Raw genomic sequence first — 19,218 nt, 5'->3', positions numbered from 1 at the left:
AATAGATCTGAGAGGCTTTAATACAAACTTTTACATCTATATCATTGTTTCAAATAGTATCCGCACCAAACAGAGGAGAAAATATTCTTGATTTATTAGCGACAAATATACCACATCAGGTAATAAATGTTGGCACTGTCGAAGGAATAAGTGACCATCGGGTAGTAACTGCAAAATTTCTCTAAATACCGCTGTAAACTTTAAAAAAGAGCGTAAAGTTTTCATTTTTAAAAGAGCTGATTTTGATGGGTTTAAGAGTCATCTGAAAAATGCTTTCCCCGAGTTTCAAGAATCAGTATTAAATTTAAATGTAGAGAATACTTGGAAAGCTTTTCTTTCGCTCGTAACTTCGGGAATAAATACCTACATCCCTAGTAAAATAGTAAAAGAAGGCAGCGAACCGAGATGGTACGACGCGGAAGTGAGAAAATCATTGAGGCGACAGAGAGCGTGTCATGCAAAAATGAAAAAAGTCAGCACGGATTTATCCGCTAATGAACGCGAGCTAATAATTAAAAAATATAGGTTGACTAAAGCCGCCACGAAGGAAGCGTTCAGGAATGCGTTCACGAATTTTAAAAGAAAAACACTAGTAGAGCAGTTACAGGATAACCCAAAAGCATTTTGATCATATGCTAGGGAAGTTCAAGGTAAACGATCTACCGTATGTTCGCTGAGAAACGACAATGGAGATGTGTTGACAAGCAGTTACGATAAAGCCAATTTATTAAATTCCTACTTTAAGAGCGTGTTTACGGAGCCTTCCGAAAACTCACCCGAGACCGATGACAATCCCAGTATACATAAGATGCCAGCTATTGACATTAGTACGCTCGAAATAGAAAATATATTGATATCGCTTAGTCCAAATAAATCACCTGGTCCAGACGTAATCCCTTCTCGCGTATATAAAGAACTAACCTCAGAAATTGCCCCCTACTTGCAGTTAATATTCAGTAAATCCATCAAGCAACACGAAGTACCTAATGACTGGAAAATCGCTAATGTAACGCCAATGTTTAAAAGTGGAGACAAGGAACAGCCATCTAATTACAGGCCGATATCTTTAACGTCCATCTCTTGCAAAGTCCTTGAACACATCGTAGTCAGCTCGGTAATGAAACACCTAGACGCGCAAAACTTATTAATGGGAACTCAACATGGATTCAGGAAAAGCAGATCGTGCGAAACTCAGTTAGCGCTTTTCGCCCACGATATTTTAGTCTCCGGGGAAGACAACATTCCAGTAGACGCGATTTTTCTTGATTTCAAAAAGGCATTTGATAAAGTACCCCACGGAAAGTTAATAATAAAACTGAAATCTTATGGTCTAGACGAAGATGTCATTTCCTGGTTTAGAGAATTTTTGAGCGACCGCGTCCAAAGAGTAGTATTAGACGGTGCAGTCTCCAATGAGGTTAGAGTCACTTCTGGCGTTCCTCAGGGTAGTGTCATTGGCCCACTCCTATTCCTTCTTTATATAAACGACATTGGGGAAGTAGTGCAGAGTAACTTACGATTATTTGCAGACGACGCTGTAGTTTACAGAGAAATCCGTTCCAGCAAAGATATAGATGAACTAACGAATGACCTTGCTGCTATCCAAGCTTGGTGCGATGCTTGGCAGTTAGAATTAAATTTGGAAAAATGCGTCGTAATGAATTTCTGGAAGAAGAATAACTCCTTGGAGCGTAACTATATCATTTGGGGCACCCAGTTAAAGGCAGTTGAATCCGTGAAATTCTGGGGTTAGACTCAATAATGATCTATCGTGGAATAAACATATTCGAGAAATAACCGGTCAAGCTAATCGTAAAATGGGGTTTGTTAAAAGAATATTAGGAAAGTGCGACGACAAAGTGAGAGCAATTAGCTACTTTTCCCTCGTTAGACCACATTTGGAATACGCTGCCAGTGTTTGGGACCCTCATGAAAAAGGCTTAATAACAGAGTTAGAACGCGTGCAAAGAAGAGCTGCCAGGTATGTGAAAGGTCGTTACGATAGTCTTGTTAGTGTAACTGACCTCTTAGATAAACTCGGATGGCAATCTCTGTCGGACCGTAGATTGAAAAATAGACTAAACCTTTTAGATAAATTCAAGAGCAGTGTCTTTTCTGACGAAGTTAACCATATCTTGCGGACGCCAACGTACTACGGAAGATCAGATCATATAAATAAAATAAGAGAGATAGATTGCAGAACAGACAGATTCCGAATGTCATTTTTTCCACAATCAATAACAGATTATAATGGCAGCAATAGAACTCGTAAATAGATTGCATGACTTGTAGAGTAGCCTACTAACCTATGTAAAACTTAATGCATGTTTCTGAATTTCTATTCTATATTCTATTTCTAACAGCATATAGTAGTACTTATAGTTTGTTATTATACGGGACGTTTTTTGGACGGTGTGGTGTGCATGTAGGAGTCCAAATGCGTGCTGCATGCTGGTGATTGATCACCCCCTGCCAAACACCCTAGAGGTGGCTCGCAGAGTATTATGTAGATGTAGATTTAGATGTTACTCATGAAAATCGCCAAAATCCCAATCTTGATGACAGGACACAAAAATAATAATGCCTAATAGTATCAATTGTTTATAATTAAATTAGTTATGTAAAAGAATTAATATATATATTAATAATTAATTAATAAAGATTCAGTTACACATTCAAACATTTTCAAAACAGTCAAACATTCTGTCTAGAACGTTGGTTACCAAATGGGGTCCATCTGGGACCCCAGCGGAGTAACTAGAGATATACTTTGCAGGAGGATGAGGAAGATTAGTGGGGGTAACCCCCCCCCCTCCCATGAAATGGAGAGTTCAGGAAAATATTTGAAAAAATGCCTGAAAAAGCATTTTCATCATTTTGGCGCTTATAATTTATTTTTAAACAGAGGCAGTTATTATGTATCCAATCCAAACAAAATTTTTAATAATTTTTTGATTTCTCTGAAGCTTTGAGGGGATACATCCGCTCATCTCCCCATAGTTACGCCTCTGTGGTACCCCATTCGTATTTTAATTGATACAGCTTCCAAATAAACGTAATTTTGATCCTACTTTGGCCAATAATACGGATTTTAAAAGTTGTTCACAAACCTGGAGATACATGAGCGTGAAAATTTATTATGGTATTAACGATCACAAGGATAAGGTTTGAGAAATTAACTGCAAAACCGAAATATTTTAGATGTTTTTCCCGCGTGCAATAAGGAATCATATACTACTTAACTTAGGCAATTTTCCAGTTATTAGGTACTTCGTGTTCCTTGTTGGATTTACTGAATATTGACTGCAAGTAGAGGGAAATTTCTGTGGCTAGTTCTTTATACAAGCGAGAAGGGATTTCGTCTGGACCCGAGGATTTACTAGGGCCCGTATGTTTTCAACCTCCAATGGTTCATGAACAGAAGACGAAGTGATTGATTAAAAATTATTTCATAGCTAAATGTTGAGTAAAATTGTGGTATCCTGTCGACAGAATCGTCTCGGCTATTAAGGATATATCGAGCCTGTGGACGAGCTTTACTATACTTTTTCATAGGTTGTTGCCGCCAATGACTTGCTGCGAATTTTGCCTTTCCCTTGAAGCTCATCGCCCGTTTGAAAACGCTTCCCTCCTAGCCAATTCTTCATTTCAGCGTAAATATGAAGTCACACGGCGCTATGTCGACATTGAACGGGTGCTCGAAAACGTCCCATTGAAATTGCTAAAGGAGCTATTGGGCTGCATCAGCTCTGAGGTGACGGGCATTGTCAAGGATCAGAACAAATAGATTACATGACTTTGTAGTGTATTCTAAATTTTGGGGCCCTACGTAACAATTGCTTTTCACCACTAAAACCCGTTATCCATTTTCGTCATTCATTCCGAGAAAGCCCAGTAAGTACATTCAAAAAGCGTGGGTAGCTGTGGATACGGATAAAAATTACTTCATGAATGCTTTTTCCTTATCTTGGAAAATATCATCTCTTGCCAAATGATATGCGTCCCGGATGCCATGTGGTAATATAGTTGATTTCCACCTATTTATGAAAAAGAAGGATTATAACTTGTTCATTTACTTCTCTTTACCTTGCAGAGACTGAAGAGTAACCTTACTAGTTTATTTGGAACTATCAACAGATCGAGAGGGAAGATCCCGACTGAAATCAAAACCTGTCGGTTGCAGCTACACAAAGCAAAAATTCAGAAATAGGATCATATCACATTTGTAATACTGCAAGCAGTTGTGCCGACTCCATGGGGCTTGAGGGGGCCCGAGACCCCTCAAAAATTCGGTATGGGTGTGAGAAAAAAATGTGTCAGCCTTTTGATTTTCCCCGGAGTGTCCAGATATCGAGATTAAAGTTATCACTGTTCTAATGTTGATCATATGAGTCTTCTATAATGCTTAAAAAATATAAAACTCAATACTTATAAAATTTCCTGGGGCAATATCCCTGGTTTGGGCCCCCCCAATATTTTTCCTAAGTCGGCATCCCTGATTGCAAGGCAAGGAAACTAAAAAATCTCCTTATACGACCAAGTGTGACCGTTAATTTAGGTACTAAACGTAAACCAGAGACTATTAATTCATAATGAAAATGAAATCGAAGAATGTAAAGTAGACCAAATGTCGAGGCTTCTGCTCATTATATCCAAACACGCCAGGACACGAATAAAGCTGAAAGTCTCCCATTCCATATAAATTATGTTAAAATCTCCACCTACATTCAAGTTAGTAAGCATAAAATTTTCCAAATCCAAGGTCAGGGCACAGTTTGGCATTCTTGGCTGTCGGACGCTTTGGGCCCGATAGGGCTTTCTCACCTCACCCCACGGATGATGGCTGCGCCGTTGCCAAGTCAAAAGGGGACTTTTAGCGCACATTGGACAAAATTCTTGACAATCATCGTAGAAAGACGATCAAAAAAGGACCGTATTTCTGGTGTCATCAAGAAGACGATAAAGGCAATAAATTGTTGATAGCACGAGAGGAACTATAAAATCAAAATTGTACTACACGTGGCCCACATGGGTGGGGGCCCTCCTGGTGTTTTGGGTCCATCCGTCGCGAGCTCGGACCCCGGGAAAGGGTCGGATTAGGCTCGGAGTCGAGGGTGAACCCTCATTAGGGCGACTGACCATCGGTAGTCCCCACGAGAGCGACATCAACCAATAAATTAATTAATTAACTACCGGTGGGTACCTTACTCGCTACTAACTCAACGGTCCTCTGTTTTCCGGATATACCATAGCAATAATTGAAAGTGAATTTGAAAGTGGATGCAACTATACTTTATGCGTACTGGCGTGGAACTCTATGCCGTATTTTTACTGTGGAATCGTCGACGGAAGAGTCTTTAACCGTGAGAGACCGGGAACATACTAAATCATGCGCGAGAGTTGAAATATATTCTGGAAAGCATCAACTTGCGTGCGAGTAAAGTTGGCCTTCGGTTCCAAATCCTGGTTATAAACGCTCCACCCAGCGCCAGTATTTCAGTTGGGTCGATGACCCGTGGTAGGGGTTACGATCTTGAGAAAGCCATAAAACTTTTACCACATAAACGTGTACCTATATTGATGCTCACGGCCCTTAATATTTGCGTACCTTACGGGTTTTAGGGCCACTGCCGTGAACTTTTCGTTCCGGCACGGTCCCAGTCTCGCTGGCGGGAACCTAATTTGTATTCGCAATATTCGCAGCTTCTATTTCGCCTTCCGCATGCGTAAAAAGATGGGACCTTCGCGAATTATTTCGGCCCGCAAGGTTTTGGCAAAAGCAAACAGCACTCTTTTGGCTAATACCGGTTTCCTCAACGTACCGCGTGATCTCATAGGTCTTACCACTACCTTATTCTTCCGTATTCCACAAAGAAATTCTTAAATTATATTTACAATTTTTTCAGGTGATGTTTCACCTGTATGACGAAGGTTAATTTTTAATGACGTTTGGATTTGCTTTTAATTGACCTTTGGTACCCTCCTAGTTTTAGCCTCATCTCAGTCCTAGTATCCTTAAACGCCTTTTGCCTTCTTCCACCATTCAATGATGTCTGAAATTTGATTGCTAAAATGAGTTTCATTAATATTTTTCATCTTATTGATCAAAAAAATTTTTCTTCTATTCCTCGCTTTAAACTTGCGATCACTTCCTGGCATTGAATAAAACCGCGATGGTATGTATTGACCAATGCCACATGGGCGTACCCAGAATCAATACTAGAGGGGGCACAGGGGGCAAACTAGCTATGGTCGTTCAGGTTGTAACTTTTTTGCACAGAAAAGGTTAATGAAACCAAAATGTTAAGGAAATTATGATAGCAGTTTATTAGTTTTTATAATTATTTGCTGGAAAAATAGTGATTTTGATTTAGTCCCATGCCTTATGCTAATGTCATTTTTCTTCAAAAGGAAAATTTGTTCATAACTTTGATTTTGAACTAAACTTATTTTCGCTACTATGCGGGAGGTAGTTGCCACCCTGCCCTCCGCTGGTTACGCCCATGTATTTCCAATCTAGTCTTATGAATTTCCTCGATAATCGTAAGTATTTGCGTGCTGAAACTAGGTAGGTGGCAAAACGTATGGGTTTTACTTCAAGATCATGAGGCTCGAAGGGTGATCGTTCAGTCTTGGTGACGAAAGTTTTAAGGACGTATGATTTTTTGTTTTGTTTCATTTGAAAAATAAAACAGAAATTATCAGCTTGATCGCACAATATTTATCCTGCCCAATCGCGGTTGCAAATTTCGGATAATTATTATCCTAAATGATTCAGGGTGGAGGTTTTCGGGGTTAGCACCGCGTAGATTGGTCTCTGCAGACAACAGTTTCGCCGGCATTGCAGGTCAATGAAGTGGAGATCCGAGGTATCGCCCGTCTCTTATACACCCCGTCGGAGGCCGGTGTCTTCTCATTGGTTGGTTCATGGGGCTCAGTTGGCTTCTCATTGGCCCCTCTTGGTGTTGTCTTGTCTCTCTGAGTTTCTTTCTGAGGACTCTTTCCCATGTGTTTGAAAGCTGGTATCCGTCCTCCCTGTTGAGATTTCTCGGTGTCTTCATTATCTCAATAGCTTCCCTGATGATCCGCGGGAAGTATCTTTTTTCCATAGCAATGACTTTTGCATTGTCGTAGTCGGGATAGTGATTCGGCCCACTCCATGTGTGCTCAGCTATGGCCGAGAGGCGTAGTTGCTGTTGTCTGCAGAGTCCAATCTACGCGGTGCTAACCCCGAAAACCTCCACCCTGAATCTTCGCCACACCGCGAAAGCCTACACAAGGACTTCATTATCCTAAATGGTCTAATTTACGGGTGATATCGATCATTTTTTTTCAATCTCACCTCAGCCGCAGTATTTACTATATTTACGAGCATGAACGAAGATGAGGACGACAGATTATGACACCTGGGGTTAGGGGTGGGTCTCGACTCACGTGCACTCATCTCCGTGGCCGCAAAAGAACATGCTCTGCCGTCTGTGGTCCCCGATTCCATCCCGGATGTTTCCCTCGATGTATCTGCATTCGCTGTCACCACTCAACACACACGTCTCGAAATCCTGTGGAAGAAAGAGCAAGTTTAGAATTCTGAAGGACTAAAAATGATTTGCGATAGTGTGGCTGTATTTTTAGATGAATTGTGGTCAGTTAACCCTGCGTTGCGCGCGGCCGATCTGATGGGCACAGGCATCGGTTATTCTGGTGCACCTTCCCTCAGAGGGACAAACGAGATTTGCGATTTTTACATTTCGACTTACTTTGTTTTGGTACACTAATAAATTCCCACAAAAAATATATATTTTCCCTTGTTTTCTACGTCTACGTACATCTTGCAGATGATTGGTAAATTTTGGTTTAGCTGAATACGGCATTTTAGGGATTTTTTCCGTCATGTGCTTGTCAGACCCACGCGCCCCGATTTTGAGAATCCCAGACCGCGCCCTCTGCAGGGTTAAGCAATGAAGTTATTTCCATAGCGTGCAACTAGGGAAGTTAGCTTGTTTTGGGCAAACTGATTTTGAAATATGGCGTCAATACTCGAGTGCTTTGGCAATGGCTAGGAATAACGAGGTACATATTTGGTGCGATGTCGTACCATTTATTTTTTATGGCCGAATGCTCTTGAAATTTGATGATTAATTTTGCATGGCCGAATGAAGTGGATTAGCATATTGAAAGGAACAGAAAGAAACCCACTATGCCTAACTCAGAAACATTTCATCTAACAAGTAAGTTAATATTGACATTTCCAGGATTTGCTGGAGTAAGAGGTAGTTCAATATATTTCCTAAAAACAAGGATGTTTTGGTGCGATTCAACAACAATTTATCTTAATTATAGGATATTATTATACGATTAATTTTCAGACAAAAATGGAGCTGCTACTATTATTCATACGTCTTTCAAAATAAGTTTATGGGACGTTTTTCATTAATCTCTGTACCCACTTAATATATTAATTATAAAATTTCGTCGCTCGACTCTTCCAAATTTCAATTCAGTTCGAAAAAGTGTATTCAGCTTCCAGCCAGGTGGTCTCTCTCCATTCTGCCGACGTTTCGGAACACGAGTCGGGTTCCATCCTCAGGGCTAATGGTGAGGGGATGAAGTTTGCCGGGAAAGCATCAGATTTTACTTCATCAATTCAGTTATTTCTACTCCGCTTGTTGTAAACACTATACTATACCATATCCCATATTTAAACATTTTTATATATTGAACCGTAATTCTTAACATCGTAATCTATTCATCTATTGATAAAATCAATTACATCAGGCTTAGAATCATTTCATCCCACTCACACTCAAAGCATAAACTTAAAAAAGCTCTTACTTATAAGTAATTATCCAGCACTATTTCTAGATTAAGTCTACAACTTTCCCTAGCTTCGAGTTGACTGTCCGCGTTCAACTCGCCCTGTCAGAGATATTATCATGGATGATATGAATCTCTTCGAGAGAAACAATTTCGTCCTCTTGCTTTTGACTTTCGCCTACTTGAAGATGCCGCAGATACTGTCTCCTATTCTATCATCTCCAGCTGCACCATAAATTTTGGGCATAGCGGTATTCACTGAATCAGGATTCCCGAGTGGCAGTCAAAGTCAGGGCCAAAAACTTATGTTTTTACAATAAACCACTGGAAATGGCGACGTTTTATTGCTACTTGAGGTTTTCTTGGCACCGTACAGGCGTAAAATCGGCATCAAGCCCTGGAAATTGAGCAAGTACCTCAGATCATCGCTTTTTTTTTTGTTAAGGTCATTGCCCTGATTTCTGAAAATCCACAGGTAGCCAAAAATAATAAATCCATTTGAGTGGGATAATATCCAGCGATTCGAAATTCTTGCATAGTACAATGGACATATTCTTGAAGTAATAATCTGTTACTATGCGTTATCTATGGCTCGATAGATATTTGAGGGATTTAACCATCTATTTACTCCCATAATTGCTTATAGTCTCATCATAATGCATACCGATTGACCATAGTACTTGTCTATCAAAAACTCAAAACAAGTATATGACTGATGACATAGGCTTAACTGTGTGAAACCTTTCCATTATGAAAAATGGAATAATAAACTCTGTTGGGTTCACTAATATATTTGAAAAAGCACGACCTGGGTTTCATAGCATAGCTATGTCGTGAGGTGCATCCAACATGCCTGCATATTCTTTTATTATCGAGTTGGGTGCGACAGTAAGGACATCTATCTGTCGGGAAATAGTTTAGGGATAGAAGGTGAATGAGCGACCTTACGGTGCGTTTACACTGTGTAACATGTTATATAAACACCTTATACAAACAAGTTTCATATAACATGTTTTACGAAAAAGTTACAAATCCGTGTAACAATTAACATGTAACATCGTGTCACAAAACAAAAATTCGTGTTATATACCAAGTTTTTGGTTTCCCGCAAGTAGTGGGAAAATGTGTAGCATGTTACAGAAAAGAGGTGAGGCGCATGGTGGGGATAGCCAGTTGACGGGTGGGCTAGGAATGAATCTGTAACATGTTATTTGTGCATTTTTGGCTCATCTGGACTAGTTTTATAAAACAAATGTTATATGAAAACAAATGTTACAAGTAACTTGTTACGTATAACATGTTTATGTAACATGTAATACAGTGTAAATGCACCTTAAGGTTGTGTGGATTTCCCTGATTTGATGGGCCTTCTACGAGCAGAGAGAGGTGGGGGGGTGAAGTGGGTTATGAAACGAGGGTTGTAGTGATGGCTGGGCAAAATATAGGCCGAGGAGTTTTTAAAATACAAAATACCGCTCCAAATGTTTTGGAAATACAAAATACTTTTGATTTGGGTATTTGAAAAACAAACTACAAAATAGTATTTTACATGCATTTAAAAAAAACAACAAAATAAATTTATATGGAAACCAAGAGATCTTAAAAAAATATAACCTGCCATGGCACGTTTTGGATAGTTGCAAACATGAAAAAACGATTCCAACGAAAACGAAGTAATATCTGAAGCACAATGCTACGGAATTGTTATCAGAGGTACTTCAAAAGTATTTTACGAATGTAGCCGTTTTAAAGTTTTGAAGCCGCATGGCTTTTCAGAAGGTTCCAATGCATACCGGCTTTCAATAGAATGATGCACTCAAAAAAAGCTAATAAAACAAATAACATCAATGTGTGGAATTATTACTTGAGAACAGAAACTCTGGAGAGCACCTTTCCGCATTTTTGAATTCATAAAAAAAACATAATAATTCAAGTCGAATGTAAGTGAATATAACCTATCTTAAATTTTTAATTTCTTGTAGTTACAATTCACATTACCTCTTTCTTTACTGTTACCATCCGAACAACGAGATTTTTAGGCATACACATAAAAGTGTGTGAAACGTTATATTTTTCTAATTTTTTATCATATATTTTGGTTCTTAAATCATTAGGATTAATATTCGTAGAGCAATGGTAACGAGAAAAATGGGCCACTTACTTTCCTGAGCCACTTGGGATCTGGGAGTGGTAGATCTGGGAATGCTTGCTTTCTCTCGACATAGTACCACGGTGCCCTCACATAGTAATACCATGAAATCACGCGCTCCACTGGGTCCCTGACCATGTTCACGTAGATTGGTTCCGGAAGGCCAAACCTGGGAGAAAGATGAAAAAAGTAATATCAGAGTTAATGGCATCGAATGGTGTTCGTCCACAATGTAAAACTTTCAGCTGGAAAAAAAAGAAAACTCGCGCGCGCTAATAACACACACTAGTCGCACACTTACTTGGTGAAGTTGGTGAAGCACACGTGTTTCACGTAGACTGCTGGAGGTGGGATTGAAGCGACCATGGCGCCAAGCCGCAGCTGCGGAGAAAACAGAGCGTAACGTTAGAGAGATTCCCTTTCCAAAAAAATGTAATGGACAAGGACGTTCATGATTCTTTTTCGGAATCGGGGATTCAAACGAAAAAAAGTAACTTCATTGTAATCAATACAACGGGCTTGCGATTCTTCACAAAAAATTTGATTACTTAAGGTTTCGGTACTATTTTTTTGGCATCTTCACCTGATTACCTCGTCACTTTTAAGTGAAAAACTGTCTGTATTTGGCATTGATATATTCAGACTTCCACATTCTATCTTCCATTTTTCTACAGTTTACTTATTTTCTTACATTTTCATTTAACAAGTTTAAAGGTCATATATCTTTTCCGCTTGATCTGTCCTAGGTATTTGCCTTTATGATGTATTTTCTGAATTATTTCTTTTTTTGAAAATTACATGCATTAAAAAATTTGAGACGTATGGAATAGATTATCATTATATAAAATATGAACTTTTTACCTCAGGGAAAATGATGTGGAATATATTTTTTAGCTGATAAGCTGTTAAATATTATCAAGGGTGTACATGTACTCATAGAAGCTTTGTATCTTTAGCGTACGCTATAGATAAGTGATACTCCAGGTAATGAAACCAGTCTGGCAGTATTAATGCCTCCTCTTTTGTAGGTTTGCCACTGTACGATACAAAAATTCTTTTTCGGTGTGCTGTTAAAGAAATGTTTTGCCGTCATAGACGATATCCGTTTAGGTTAAAAAGCTGACGCGCATAGTGCTGATAAGACATTCATTATATTTTTATGTTTAAACTCTATCCAGGTATTTGAACCGGCATTAGCTCTATTTTCAAGTACATAACAAACGTGATTTGATTTCAATTACACCATTAATTGCTAATGGTTGGAAATGCAATTCGATGACATGCCTGAATTTTATTTTTATCGTGAGTTTTATAGTCTAAGGGATATTATTCCAGTTTTTACAAATTAAAACACAAATCAACTTTTTTCTTAATCCTAAACAAGCATTGCCATTAAAGGCAATGAAAAATGCCAATTTTCAGGAATTTTAGTATGAAAAATCTGTATTTTGTAGCCCTGAGTCCATAAAGTATAACAAGAAAAGCATATATTGATATTGTCGCAATTGGCATACATTTCGTATTTCACACAACATACTCATAGGAAGGCATCAGTCCTCTATCCGTCGTATTTTGTTTTTTTTTTTAAATATGCATTTCTCGTGTAAAACTTACATTATCATCGTGTAATTTACTCGGTATATGGAGTGGACATTAGCCAACATCTGCCTGCATCTCAAAAATAATTTCTCCCTGGGATAATTCCGAGGAGAAGATTTCCAAATTTTAAATGCTATCTAATGTTAGGATATGAAGTAAAGATACTTCACAATTTTGCACATAAATTGTTATTTAAAAATGAGTGAATATGTTTCACTACACTGCATCAGCGTCAGGACTAGCATTAGAAGTTAAACATTCCCGGTTCAAAAACAATTACAATGGGACATTATTTTCTTTACATCCCCACCCACCTTATGTTAGTGTTTATTCCGGCATGTTTTACTTCTATGTTACTCCTGATGATGCTGCAGGGCAGTGAAACATGTTGACTCATTTTAAATAAATATTTATATGGAATAGTTTATCTTTATTTCATATCTCACTATGGACTTACACAAAGTATCTGTCTTTGACATTCGTTACATTATCGGTTGTTGGTCATGGTTCACCTTGTACGCCCTGAAAATTTTAAGATGATAAAATTAGTTTTAAAGTCGTAATTAAATGTCAACATGCAGACAGTTTGGGGAGGAGGAATGCGTCTCCCTTTAAGTAGTTGTCATCAGCTCCACTCCGGCAATAGACCCGCCGCCCACTGGATTTCCCCGCTTGTTAGTGTCTGTTATTCAGTCATTGCCCCCGCACCACAACTCCCTTATGCACGTCACCTTGACCCACACCTTGCGATGCGAGAGTGGGCTAGCCGGTTGGATGGGTGAGCTGAGGGACAAGTGGTGGGGGATTAGGGAAAAAAGACGTTTGCGGAGGGGTTGGGGGGTGAGTTCAGCCACCGTGAAACAACCAACCGGCCCAGACAACGACCAACTGCGCCTATGGCGGGAAAGTGGGTCGCCGGGCAACTGCATCTTTCCCTGCACCGAAGGAAACATGTTTCGTTTTTTCATTTATTTTTAATGTAAGATGGATTTTTAGTACAATAATGTATTTTCTACTCGGTTACAATAATCGGTAACTACAGTCGATCGGTTTCTTCAGTCGGTTTGTCGGCAACCGCATCTTTCCCTGCACCGAAGGAAACATGTTACGTTTTTTCCTATCATCTCAATTTAAGTAGCATTTACATTACAATGAAGAATTCTTTACTATGTCAATATAATCGGTAACTACAGTGGATCGGTTTCTTCAGTCGGTTCAATAGTTTCATAGGTAGTCATCCACCGCGCTTGAACATTCTTGTTGAAATTGGCGGTGACCGGCTGATCCAGCGAAGATGTTATGTAGTGATTGAAAGCAGAGCGCAAGAAAGTCTGGGTAAATGAAGACATTTTAGGGAAAATTCAAAGTATTGAAGTCAAGAAAACAAAAACTAGTAGTTGAATTCGGAATATTGTACATATTCTGCCCCGCACGCGCGGCGCTCATTGTATGGACGCACATATGCATACATTTGATTACTAATTGCGAATGGATTAATTTGAGTTCACAAGTAAATTTGCTTACATAAATAGTTTGATTGTGTGTATTGATCTTTAAGGTGCGAGTTCCATTGCGTGTCCTATGTAAGCCCTTTAATTTAATTAAATTAATAATCCCCAGATTTTTCACACGGCTCAAAAAATAAATTTTAAATAATTTGGAAAATAAAATTAATTCTCATAAAAAAATCTAATCGCACTCACAAGAAAATTGTATTTCCCATCATTCAAGTACGGTAGACTTTGATGCTGGATTGCGCATAAAAATATTTTGTTAATAAATTATCAAACTGATTATTTGGCTGTCTGGCAGAACAAAAAATTCAATAGTTATTGTATTGTCGCTTTTAAAAAGTATTTTGCGTTTCTAAATTTTTCGGATTTCGAGTTAAGTTCAATCCAAATTAGCGTACCCTCAAGGCATCGCTATGAATCCAAAGGTTTATGGCACCCTCTCATTCAGTGGCGTAACTATGAGGGGGGATGATGGGGATAGATCCCCCCCAAAGCCTCAGAGAAATAAAAAAAATATTTAAAACAATTGTCTAGTTTTGACTTTTAATAACTGCGTCAGCTTAAAGTTAATTTTTTTGTGTGAAACTGATGTGAAATGTATTTCCAGGCATGTTATTTTTCAAAAATATTCCCCATCGGGGGTGGAGGATCGATACCTCAGGCTATACCATCCCCCCCCCACCCCCCAAAAGCATAGTCCTAGTTACGCCACTGCTCTCATTTGTATTTCCAGCTATGTGAACGCTAAGGCTATTGAGGCCAAGTGCGCATGGAATTGTACCTAGAGGCATACGAGTCTTAAAATTAATACGTCACCAGAATGAATTGCAAAGATGTAACTACTTATAAATCGACCCATTGCCGCGGGGGTGATTTTTTAAAGAAGCCGACCATCCGTGGGAGGAATTCGACTTACACACGTGACGCGGCTGTGTGCCTGTGGGATGTGGACTCAAGTTAAAAAAGTGCCCCGACCACTCTCGCCTCGCAGACCTTGGGCATGTCCGATGTCGTTAATGAATCAATCCAATGCCTTATCCGCTTGCGTCAAAATAGAAAAAAAGAATCCCGTTTCCACTTACGCAGATGAGTGTGGGATTTCCGGTGTAAACTGAAAACTGCCCGATTGAGTTCATGGGAAAGTTGGGGTAGCTACGTACCTTTTTTTTACTTTTTAGCGATAAATATATTGAGAATTAATTTTTTTCTCTTGACCTCTATGTTTAATGTCGATTCAGAGTCTTGGAGTATAGGTATTGAAATTTATAATCGTTTCATGTTACCTATTTTCGAGAGCTATATTCCAAGACATTGAATCAACGATAAATGTATTTGTTTACTCCATATATCATGATATATCCTTCAGCCCTGAAGATTTAATGCATTTTTGTTTTGTTATTAAGGAAAGATAGGGCTGAATAATATAGGTACTTGGTATGCTGATACCGTAAATCCGACACTTCAAGCGTGCAAAGATAAGAAGGGAATTATCTTTGTTGGAGTAGACAGCTAAAAGTAAATTTCGTGATGGTATTAGGTTTTCTAGACGTGGGTGAACCTTGTCGAATCAAAATTGTTTGTACACTTGGCGGCATTTTCTATCACGTAGTGCCAGTGGGCAACCAGAACCGCCATTCCTAAAAATTCCTCAAGAATAACGCCTAAAAAAATATCTGTATAGATTTTTGGCCATAGATTTGATAAAATACAGCTCTCAGTTTTTTATGCCCTATGCCATTTTTTCTCCACATTTTATTTTGTCCAATTTTACCGTAATCCTTGACGTGCCAGGGACCTTTTTCCTCGTCTTTTGGGGACTGTTTCTTTGAATGAAAATAACTCTATAAAGAAAGTAATTGAAACAATTAAACTGAGGAATAATTAAAAGGTTGAATCCAGGATCTTTAGCAATTGATTAAATAATTATAAAAACTTAACAAGATTTTTTTAGTGCGCATGAAATAATGAGAAATCCACGTCTGTGAAAATGTTTCAAAATTGGAATTCAGTCCGAAACTAAATTTTTACGAGAAAAATATCGTCAATTCAATTTTAAGCCATACATTTCCGAATTCACGAGACGTCTTCGTCCAAATATTTCAATGTCAGCTTCCTCTTCAAGTTAAAGTACAAAACTGCGTTTTTTTGTTTTGGTATCTGTTTCTTAGAGCTTGACTTAGCGCCTTCGTGTAGTGTCACATACAATATGGAGTTCGATAGAAAAACTTTGATATCTGAATTTGTCATTTTGCTTCGTGGAAAGTTTAGATTCCTTCGGTGAAGAGTTGTTTTCAGGTCAAACGGGAAAAGTTCCTCGTAAGGAAACTCTTTACCGGCGTCATAGTTTGTATGTAAGGCCGGCCTCGCCGGGAAAAGCTCAATATTGGATGCCTTGGTGTACTGATGGAACTAAATCTCACCAAAAATGGCGAAAGGGTAGCAGAATATTGAAATGCGGAAGAAAAGAACAGGTTTATCTTTTACCGGAAATTGTGGATGAGAGTTAGATTCCATTCGCGTGAGAAGACGACTGTGTGTGTTGACACGAGATCATACTGTGGCAATATTTTCGCCTAGAGTAGATGACCTGGATGAGATCTTGTCCCAGGATCGCCATATTGATAGTTTTGCTCGAGAGAGTACGTGCTGAAACCTATGATTTTGATCGAAATGATATTATAGGGAAGAAACTATGAATTTAGATCATTTTTGGTAGACGAAAATAGGGTAAAATTTACCAAACAAGAGGTACAAATATGTTAGACATCCTAAAAAACCTGCTCAGATTTTGACGAATGTTAAAGCTCGTTGTTTCTGTACGGATCAGCAAAGACATCTGATTACGTGGTCCAGGAGAAGCTTTCGAGAAATTTTTTTTACCAATCATGGCGTTTATTGAATGAAAAATTAAATCCGTAAGCATAATTAGATTACGGAGGATTATGGAGGTAGTTCGTGAATTGACAGATTTGCAAGAAATACGCTACGCAAATCGTTTATTGCTAAAAATTAAGCTCGTAGGTAGATGACATGAACTTAATCTTTAGCAATATGTTTTATAGTTCATGTTATCAATCTACGAGCTTAATTTTTAGCGATAAACGATTTAATTAGCCGTGTAGCGTGTCTCTTGTAGGCCAATACTTATATTGGCAAATATCCTTGCGACTGGAGCGCCACTATTTACGGCGACCGGCGGCAATCAAAGGAGTCGCGGGAGTAGAGAATATTGGGGCCTGCTGTAGTAATATAAACTCTATGATTGGCGCTTTTGAAAATGCCTCTTGAGCAATATGAAGTACATACAGGGAGCAGGAATAGAAGGATCAACAACTTTGCTATTTCCAACATGGTAATTTATTGAGACCGACCATGGTTTCGTTACAGCGTAACAATATCAAGGTTATACCTGGAGATTGTTTGTATTGATTGATACCTTATATCACCTTGATAATGTTACGCTGTAACGAAACCATGGTCGGTCTCAATAAATTACCATGTGGAAATAGCAAAGTTGTTGATCCTTCTATTCCTGCGATTATGGATTTTCACCAAGTTACGCCCGCTACTATTAATTACAGACAGGGAGATAAGGGATGCGGAATTTTCCGAAAGGAGAGAATTTCGATGCATAACACATTCGTGGTAGAGCTTTCTCACCTCATCCTCGGGTCGCACTCTGATGGTCTCCATCCTGTGGATCTGGTCCCGCCGGAACTCGAACCCGTTCCTCACGCTCAGGCGGTGCAGCAGGTCCATGAACATCTGGCTGCCCACCTTGGGCACTCGGTTGAAGAAGATGACGTCGAGGTTGGCGCGTCCCGTGTTGTTGAGGGCCCAAGGGGGTTCAACAGCCGTGACCTCGGCGGAAGGGCCGCCTACCGCCGCCGCGCCGTGGCTGCTGGAGCCGGACCCGGAGGGTGGCGATGACTCCTGGGACCCGTGGATCTCGTTGGCAGTGTCCGCCGCCGAGAACACGGCCCTGCCGCCCCTGGCTCTCTCTATTATGTTCTGGGGTCGCGGGGGATCTGCAAAGGGAGATTTAGAGCGTGGTTAGAACCAGTTTTATGTCCGCTTTATTGAACAAATTCGAGACAAATTAACCGCTATGGGAATGCAGTGGCCGTAGCGAAGCGGAGTATCTTGCTGGTAAAATGGTTGTACCAATAGAAGAGTCAAGGGTTTACATCCTATGCTGCTAAATTAATATTCCATAGCATTTATTTATCACCCACCAGTTTCAAATTGCCCTGGTGTAACACATCGTTTGTTTTCTCGTCGTCTGCTGCTGCTCCCCGTTGGCAAGGTCGGACGATGGCTACTCTTACGGAAGGATAAAGATTTTTCATTTTATTTTTGTGAAGCAAGTCTCGTGAGAGGGAACTCCTTGTGGAGAGACTCTTGCATTTCCTTATATTTTTAATTATTGTTTTTTTAAACTCAACTATCGCAAGTTTTTGGTGTGTGGCTCACAATTGATGACTTCGTCCTTCACCCTCGCGCTCTGCGTACGGTTATCTCCCAAGTGACACCTTCATCTTTTAATCTTGTGCATTTTCGCCGGAAAATCGGGGTTTACGGTCACAATGTATTCGTTCTATTCTTAAGGGACTAGAAAGGAAGAAAAGGAAGAGGAAGAAGAGATCATTGAAAGCGGTTTGGACAAAATTAAACCTGTGGAATATATTTAAGTTTATTTATTAAACCACGGTGGTATTCCACAACGCTTATGCCGAGGTCATTTGTGTACCTACTAAATCCTAGTTGGCTCTGAGAAAGTTTTCTATCGATTGACTTACTCTCTCATCATCCACGAAAAATTTTAAGCCTGCCTTTCAGGCTCCTAGATGTTTGAAAAGGATTATGTGATAGGAGTGGAAAGTTAGAGGTTTAAAGCCGGGTGCCGGCGTTGTCCTACTCATGATAGACGGCTTAAACACGGCTTTGTATGAGTAAGTTTTGATACATCCGAATTTGCGCCGCGATGTCGCTACGTGCGTTGCCATGTGATCCCATTATCATGCATACGATATACTCGTAGAACGCTCTATCCCGGCCTCCCTTAAGCAAAAATTTTCAAAGTGGGAGTTGGGTTTAACTACGTTTACACTGAGTAACATGTTATATTAAGAAGGTACGTAT

The 19,218-nt window shown here is 39.4% G+C and overlaps 1 protein-coding gene across 1 annotated transcript in view; it reads right to left on the bottom strand.

Moving 5' to 3' along the window:
• LOC124163667 (heparan sulfate 2-O-sulfotransferase pipe) overlaps nucleotides 1-19,218 on the bottom strand; it is a 213,338-nt gene that overhangs the window by 15,328 nt on the left and 178,792 nt on the right. Inside the window, exons 3-6 of the mRNA XM_046540728.1 lie at nucleotides 17,737-18,104; nucleotides 11,265-11,344; nucleotides 10,976-11,132; nucleotides 7,435-7,559 (exon numbers count right to left, since the gene is read on the bottom strand). Coding sequence (XP_046396684.1) covers nucleotides 7,435-7,559; nucleotides 10,976-11,132; nucleotides 11,265-11,344; nucleotides 17,737-18,104 — 730 coding nt within the window. The remainder of the gene's footprint in view (nucleotides 1-7,434; nucleotides 7,560-10,975; nucleotides 11,133-11,264; nucleotides 11,345-17,736; nucleotides 18,105-19,218) is intronic.

Source organism: Ischnura elegans, chromosome 8, assembly GCF_921293095.1.
Source record: "Ischnura elegans chromosome 8, ioIscEleg1.1, whole genome shotgun sequence".
Classification (NCBI taxonomy): domain Eukaryota; kingdom Metazoa; phylum Arthropoda; class Insecta; order Odonata; family Coenagrionidae; genus Ischnura; species Ischnura elegans.
The sequence above is the reverse complement of the archived record's forward strand: the minus strand, read 5'-3'. Positions and strand labels throughout refer to the sequence as shown.